Source organism: Acyrthosiphon pisum, unplaced genomic scaffold (assembly GCF_005508785.2).
Source record: "Acyrthosiphon pisum isolate AL4f unplaced genomic scaffold, pea_aphid_22Mar2018_4r6ur Scaffold_597;HRSCAF=1049, whole genome shotgun sequence".
In the NCBI taxonomy this organism is placed as follows: domain Eukaryota; kingdom Metazoa; phylum Arthropoda; class Insecta; order Hemiptera; family Aphididae; genus Acyrthosiphon; species Acyrthosiphon pisum.
In genome coordinates this window covers 7,885-17,054 of record NW_021775686.1, presented here as the reverse complement: position 1 = coordinate 17,054, position 9,170 = coordinate 7,885, and the positions used below count along the sequence as shown (strand labels likewise).

At 29.1% G+C, this 9,170-nt stretch overlaps 1 protein-coding gene across 1 annotated transcript; it reads left to right on the top strand.

Moving 5' to 3' along the window:
* The first annotated feature begins 32 nt into the window (after window positions 1-32).
* On the top strand, window positions 33-8,828 carry LOC100573786. Its single transcript, XM_003248347.4, has 2 exons — window positions 33-326; window positions 7,215-8,828. The coding sequence occupies exons 1-2, from the start codon at window positions 99-101 to the stop codon at window positions 7,488-7,490; spliced, it is 504 nt and encodes a 167-aa protein (XP_003248395.3). The 5' UTR covers window positions 33-98; the 3' UTR covers window positions 7,491-8,828.
* Window positions 8,829-9,170: the final 342 nt, after the last annotated feature.

Here is a 9,170-nt window from a genome sequence, read left to right as displayed (position 1 = left end):
CCGACGACGTGTCGACCGTGGCCGTGCCGCTAGCCGCCGCCGCCGCCGCCCCGCCGAAGACCGCGACCACTACGACGACTAATACTACTCCGTCGAAAATGCCGCCGCTGCAGCGTCTGGCCGGCGGACCGCGTCTGGCGGACACTCAGGTGGCGGCTGCGGACAAGTCACACCGGCGCAAGATATCGTTGCCGTGGTTCAGACAGACGAGCACGTCGACCGCTGCGGCCGCGCTCGCCCGGCAACACACCATTGACACGCCGGGCTCGTACAGGCACCGTAGTTCGAAAGCCACGCGATCCTCTGCCGCCACCGCGTCCGTGCAGGTATATCATAGTAATGCATATCCCACGTCGACGTGCGTTTGTGTAGATCGTCGATGGTTTTGGCCATTCGATTTGATTTTCTGGCAATATGTATTTCTTTCCTGAGTTATTTTGCAATTAACTTAATCATCGTGGTTGTACTTTAGTAGGAGGTATCTTATAATATTTTATATAGTAGATCGCAGAAAGTAATAAAAAGTGACGAAATTCGTTAGTACCTATTGAACATGTAAAAAAAAAAAGTCTATTAAGTATAATTTATTTGTTGGAATTTCAATCATAAATCTCAAGTCATTGAACGAATAACATTTTATTTATATACATATATATATATATATAGGTAATAGATGTAATAATAAGTGTACTTTAATTATATATTATATACCTTTATATATTATATTATAATTTTAAATAGTTTTTATGGCACAATCTGTTCAAATCAATGTAAAACCATAAGTGAATGTGATATTTGGAGAGAAAAAAAGACGTGATTCACAGATTAAAGAAACCTCCCAGTGGAGCAATTTCGAATATTTTTAATAAATGGTTAATTTTAGTGAAGTCATATCCTAGGTAGGTACCCTTTTTTCCCAATCTTATTATTTTTCTACTATGAACCAATTTATAATGTGTTCTTGCAGTGTCTTAAAACAGAATAATCACACCTATCTACTTTATGTTTATATATATCGGTGTATAACTACGGTGATGAGTAAAAATTAATATTTTCAACAAAAAGTGTATATGGGTTGGGCGTGTTCTACCCGCGCAAATGTATATGTGGTCACACATAATAATCGCATGCCTTTTGTTCATTTTTTTAATGTTACGTTATTTTTTTACTAAAACATTTATGGCGTACCTCTTATTTTAATCACCGATTGCAAGAATTTTTATTAAGTATAATTTTTATTATTGCTATTACTTTTTGTTATCCTACGTTATTGAAAATGATAATAATTAAATTAGTTATTTTAAACACGTATGAACCGTATATTAATTGCTGATTAATTTTTGTCAAATTAATATTGTGATGTTTTCCTGCATTTAAAGCATGCTAATGGTTATTCATTAATTGTTCCATTAAAGTGGAAACTAATAGGCGTCTTCCTGCAATTTTTACTTTGATTACATTTATTAGGGTTGATATACATATCCATTTATTATGAATATACTGTTGCGAGAGCAAAATATTCTGTTTAATTTTAAACTAATTTAGAATTTAGAACTAATTCATATTAACCGTGTGTTATACCTCTGCGTTATTCATTATTATTTTTGTATCAATATAAAATAATCAACAAATTATACAAAATATTGTATATTTTAATATTCATGGTTTTGTATAACACAATATTAATTGTACAATATTTAGTTTTTATTTTATTTAAATCAGTGCAATATATTTATTTTGTCGACAATATCGTCTAGGTTGATGTGCAATGTATAATAATATGCCGCATAATGTACTATAGGTGTCTATATTATATTATTAGCATACTTTGAAGAATTCTATAGCCGTTATATGTCGCTATTTGTTAGGATTATAATGTGTTACTGTACTTTTTTCTAATTCCCATATTTTAATTCATTACAAAATAGGCAATTATAATCACAAAAAATAAATTATAAACATAAATTTATACAACGATAACGTTTTATGAAATACACACGGTTAAATAACAGTATTAAATATAATATATGTTTACTTAGATAATGAAAAGTTGTAACCTTATCATGCTATAGTTTCAGAATGTGTGTGTGTTATCCATGAAAGTTTTTTGTTCAAGTAGATAACAAAAAATAATTATTTACTTACCTATATAGGTATACATTAACCTCGAAATATAATATTTTATTTATGAACAGTAGGTATATAATATTTATATTTTATTATATCGGACTATAGGAGTATTGGCGAATGACGTTATATATAGCATAATATATTGAATTGATTAGTTTTATTATTTTCAGTAACTTTTTTTATGAAGTAATTAATAAATGTGTATGATAAGTATAGGTAGGTATACTATTATATAATAAGTCTAAGGGAATCTTGTTTCATTTAGTTTATTTTTTTATTAAATTTCTATAATTTATTTCTGTGAATTGCTGTATCACACGTGTATTAGAGATAATAAAAGTAATAATACATTATGAATTTGACGCGACGTCCTTAAAATTTAAAAACATCCCAGTTTAAATTTTGTGCATTTACAGCAATTTTAAAATGAAATGACCAAAGAAATATGTAAATAAGCAAGGAATAATGATTGATTATGGTGTATTGATGTACTTACCAAACGATGTCAGTTACTTTTGTTTAAATTAATTTATAGGTAATCTTTTAAGTTTATGAGTACTTTCGCTATCTTTATAGATATGAAGAATAGATGCAAATATTTATTATAATCTAGTTCCATTAAAAATGCGTTTGGCCCTTTATTGCAACAGCACTTCCATAACACCCCTATGGCAGTGGGCACTGATATTATTATATATATTACCTAAATATAGGTGTCAGCTAGCTTTCGGGACTGTATATAAAACACAATATTGAAAGCTTGTGCAATAAACATATAAGATAAAAATGATTCTTAATTATAATAGCTCTTGCATGAAATTAATTTTAAAAAAAAATCCGTAGGTATATTATCACCATTCTTAATATTTATTATAACTATTGAATACCGTCGGTCTTTTAGTAGTACCTAAAACATTTTTTTTCCTTTTTCCTTCGAGCACGATCTCGCATTTTGTGTAGTATAAACTTAGGTATAACTGTTAGGTAAATTTACTAACGTTTTGTATATTCCTAATATTATTTTTTCACTGAAATATCAATTTTCCGATGCCATGAACAATTTAAAAGTTATTATGACCAATTTTTTTTATAAGTATTATATGTATAAAAAAGTAATGTTTAAAAATCAGTTTCTTACATTTTGTCATCTGCATAATGGATGTGAAAATTATATAGAATTTATTATTTTATTTATAAAAATCATTTATAGTACCTAATAATAATATTTTCTGCGCATAATATTATCCGTTATTATTGTAATGCTCAATTTATATAACGTTTAACCAAACAGACTATATTTTTGTTATGCTTGGCAAACAATCGGATCAAACTTTCGAAACATTTATTACCGTTGAAGAACTCGTAATTTGTCTACAACTCCCACGGCTAAAGTTGAAATTTAACTGTCGTATTTGAGTATTTCCTACTCGACTGTTTTCTATAATATATCAGCGTCATATTACTATATAGCATGATTCGTTCATTAAAATATATTTTAAAAATTTTTATATTATGCTTAATAAACTTATATATTTCAATGTTATTGTCAAACATATTAATTGTTATATTATATACCTTAGAACTTATAATATGTTATAAGTAGGTATAATACTGTAAATTGCTATTAAAAATTTCTTTAAAACTCACATTTTTACAAATCGTAAGAAGTGCGTTCTATGTCATATTATAGATAAAATATACGTATACAATATATACATAATACATATGTATATTGTATAGGTATTTATTTATATATATCAAGCGTATTCATTATTATTTATTATATATTTGCACTCTACAAACCTTTCATCTTAATATATATATTATAATAAATATTTTGTTATATTTGCACGAAACATAAATTATATCATTTTATAATTTAGTGGAAAGCTTTGCGTTATTGTGAAAGTGTATATTATAATATGTCAGAATATTCGTAATTTTATGTACAACGTTTTTACCTTTGAAGCAAAAGTTTACCCCCCGAGAATGAGCTGGGAATAGTTGTTAAATGATCTATATAGTATACCCCGTGCACTTGAAAATTCTGCGTGAATATTTTATTACTTTTTAAATAAAAAGAGCTTAAAAAATTCTCTCCACTTTAAATTTTATTTCATAAACCCGATTATAATATTGTATAATGTAGCCTCAGTATTGTAATATGTACTATATCTAGTAGTTGGATCAAATTTCATCTTATTATATTTGAAGTAGTTGGTTACTGTAAGGTTGGGGGTAGGTATTATACGCGTGTAACGATTTAATACGTATTTATTGCCGTTAAGCGCGTAACATAAATTATGCGCAAGCCTTTATTTTATATTTTTATCAAACGGATATTTATCGATACTAATAATGGTTATTATTGTGTACTTATAGTATATGCCTTCTATTTCAATTGTTCTCGTAAATATAGATATGAAAATTGCGAAACTATATATATTTCTAATAATAAAGCAAATAATTTAGCCGTGGAATGCCGTCAATCGGCATCGTGTTCAATGAATAAAGGTTATATAAATATAATATAGTATAACAATATATTTTGAATTTTAAAATAACGTAAACGCGTTTAGAGCGGATAATGATTTAGCGAATTAAAATTTAACCAGCATGAAAAAGCGTTTATTCATACTACCGCCATTAATGCTGCAGGTATAGAATTATCCATGATATTGCTATATATTACGATGTATATATATTATATAATAGGTTGTAGTCTCATTCTATTATAAGTATATATTATTATATATCAATATACTATATATTAATCGAATTTCGGGATGATCTTACAGCGCTTGTATACATACAAATAGATAAATATATATAGGTACCTACGCAGCTGTATCGATTAGTATTAAAATCGGTGAAAATTCCAATGAATATAATGCTTGCCTAGCCTGGCATATCCGCATGCATTCCCAGATATCCGTGTACTATAGCATTTAGCTACGCGTATATATTATATATGATAATACGTATATATAGGTTGGTCGTATAAAAAAAACGCATCCCAACGTTGCTCTATATCCTCTCGTCATGTAGTAATTTATTTTATTTTATACGATCGGATATCCTTTTTTGTACAGTTTTGTGTAGGTATATGCAATATAATAATAATATATGTTGCGCGAGCATTTGTGTATTATACAATATCGCATCGCCGCGTATATATACGTGAATTGAGCTTTTGTGTAGATAATATTACAGTATATTATCGTTGCAAACATTCCGTATTTCGCTGCACAGGTGTCCAGTGTGCAGCTTATACCTACTACCTACAATGTAGTTCCTACATCATGATGTATATATATTTATGCACTTGACCCGTTTCAAAATCCTTTTGACCGCATAAAACCGTATTCGTTTCGATCTGCTGAACATTGCTATTATTATATTATTATACTTTATTTTCCTCAGTTGCGTACCACACATAATTTCACCTGGTGCTCGTGGCGCATTAATTAATGTCAACCACGATCTAAAATCCGTATACAACGTATATCATATATAATATATGTATACTATTTCAGTTATGTGTATTATTATTTATAAGCCCCCAGTGGCTTTTAATGTTTTTTTATAGACTGGGGAGGACAACATGTTGACCGGCCTTTTTACAAATGATCAATGTTTGTTCTTTCCGTGGTTTTTCCTTTTTACAATGTATATAATTTATGTAGGTACATACAATATAATTCCTTTATTTTGTTCACTACCATACATTGGACTGATGCCGTATTATTATTTTGTACTTCTTGCTCATATACTAAAAACTATCGAATAATATCATTCGTGGATGTAAAAAAAATTTGAATATGATTTGATTTTATCAAAACTTTCTTCTTTTTTGATCATGCAGTCCGATTACCGGTCAATCTCAAAGATCACAACCATCGGCCAGTTGGACTTTTTAATTTTGAGATCTTTTTAATGTTCTCCTAATCCTCCATAAATTATGTTATTATATATATTATTATAGCAGTGCGTTAAATATATACAACCAAAGAGTTGTTGGGGATCAACATTTATATTTTTAAAATTGTCTTATTGTCCCAGTAGCGTATTAAAAGGAGGGATCAATTTCTCCGACTGGCCAAATCCTGAGTGAAGGGTTACCTGCCAGTGGTAGAGGCAAAATTGATTTATTTTAATTCATACTTTCGAAATTTTTTTTCTAACACTCATTGAAAAACTACTGAAGAATTCTTCGTCCAAATCCATCATAGATTTATATAAAACAACTAACAACTTTAATAAATCCCCGCTTTATGTTTTAGATTCATATATTGGCGATTTAAAGCTTATCAATTATCAGTCCTGCGGGGGGTGGATCTGTAACGGGGAGCATGTAAAATAACATATAAATGATACACAGCGTCCCCGTTAAATCTTATCAATTTCAATCGCCAATAGAAATTGCTTTGTACATACTCGTATGTATATTGTTTATGTTCAGTATCAAATTTTTCTGCTAAACATTCTTTTAGATAACGCTAAAAATAATTAAATCATATGTGTTGTTTAACTGTGGTACCTTTACTGTATGTATATATTTTTTTTATATATAAAAAGATAAACGACTTAATTGAATTCTTGTACTCTTAAATATATAAAGAGGTGTTTGACAAATTTTCTCTACAGATCTCCAGATTGCAGATTTTATAAAATATTATAAATATTATCTATATGGTGTCAAATATATTTAAGTATTTATTATGATGCTTACTATACACTTATTTTAACATGAATAAGTACTTATTCAAGTTTGTAAACTAAATTAACAATTATAATATCTACCTGCCTAGGTACTTAAAGTTCTACCTACCTAATTAATTAATTCAATTATTAGAATTTTTGTTTTTTCATAGAAAGTTCTATATAAACAATAATAATATTATATACGTACGGTATTTCAAAATATACTTACTACCTATATGGCTATATGAATTTAAACACCTTACTACTACTTGAAGATTATAATAATGTCGCTTAATAAGATTTTATCTACCTATTCGGTTTTTCGTTGTGTAATGAGTTATGACTATTGACTATGATGTGTATATGTTTTTTGTTCATAGAACTCGGGCGTGGAGATGACGTGGGTGATCGCGGATTTCACGGCCACGGCCGCCGGCCAGGTAACTGTCGCCAAAGGCCAGCAGGTCGAGCTCCTGGACTGCTGTGGTGGTACGAGTGAAATGGTTTTGGTGCGGGTACCGTCTGACTGTACCGAAGGAATGGTGCCGCATATTGTACTCAAGCAACCACCGTCACTCAAATCGCCGCAAGCCACAGGTAAAGAAAAACACCATTCATATTATAATAGATATCAATTTATATACATATACGATTAAGAAAAGTCGTAATCAGGGGTGAATATAAACGAAAGGTGAGAGCTGTGAGGGTGGCTAAATAATACCTCCGAGGTGCCATCTCCATTCGTATCGTTTATTAGTTAATTTATAGAATAAGGTGGATTGTATTTTAAATATTCTAAAGCAGCTATATTATATACTTAGTTAATTTTAATTTTTATGATTCGTCGGTGTATATTTTTATTAATTACTTTTTAATTTTTATATCCGCCTCCTGATGAAATAGTTGTTACTTATGTGGTATATTCATCCTACAGGTAGGCCTATAGGTTACATGATATTTATGCCGTTTTAAATTCAGTTAACTGTTCTTCTCTGTCGCTCTGTATAATAGTGGTGAGTACGTTTCTGCTGTTAGTCATTATTGCTAAATTAGGTACACCCTTTATAGATTATAGGTAAGTACCTACTTAGTAGGTACTTACGAGATGTACTCGCATTTTGTTTAAAAAGTCTAAGCAAAAACAAACAAATTAGTAACTTGCAATTACACGTATATATATATTATTCTCTAAGGTCGAATACATAAATTATTCCCTTAACAATTTATGATTTAATACGCTTACTGTATTCTCGATTTTCTATGTATAAATACGAGTTGTTTTTGTTTGTAAATTAGAATTCGTATGTGCAGAGGGTTTTAATTATATATCCCGTACTATTGATTTAAAAATAAATATAATTAAATTTGTAAATTTCTAGTATCTAGTGTGGGTACTTGGATAAATATTATGGACACATATCATAATTTATCCTCCACAAAATACAATGTCAACTTGTTATTTTAGGTATTTTTTGTGAATCTAATATTGACATATTAAATTCATATTTACATATGTCATGAGAAGTTGTTTGTCTTTTTTTGTGAATTATCTTTGTTCTTGTAATAGTGCGAAGGCATTATGAATTAGCAACTACGTATGGTCAGTGTTGTTGTACAAAAAAGGAAACTGGCATAAAAAGTTTCTACAATGAAATTTAATATTAGTCCTGACATGGCGCGACCCTATTTCCTTTTATCCCATCGATTTCATCATCGTTATTTGTATAGATATCCGAAGAGAGTCAATAATTATTAATAATGATTTATTGCTTATATTTTGTAATTTGTTATATTTCCGCAATATCGTATCACTGACAATCGATAATAATTATACATTTAATAGGTTTTCTTTCAAAAATGTAATAAAACTATTTTGTAAATCAATTTGAATCTATAATGTATTCCAGTTTCTTCAAATAAATAGATAATTCTCTCCAGTGCATAAACTATAAATTCAATGTTATATTCATCAAAGCTGTTTTATTAAATTATATATGATTTCAAAGTTTGTATGTTTTATTAATTTTTTTTTTAACCTTAAACGTTCATTAAGCATTAATTTTTTGAAAAAAAATATTTATTATTAGATAATTATAAAAATAAACTATTCCCACGTTTTGACTTAAGCCGAGTTTAAGTAGGCTAATTTAAAAAAAAACGCGGTATCATATTGTATATTCTGCAAAGTTCTTAATTCAGATCCTTTATCAAATACGGTTGAATTTATGATTTTAATTTATTATTCGATGATTAATTTATTGTATTTTGTGGTATTCGACTATCATGTTTTTTTTAATAAAGCTAAACGGCGCCGATGTCTATACTGTGGTGGCGTT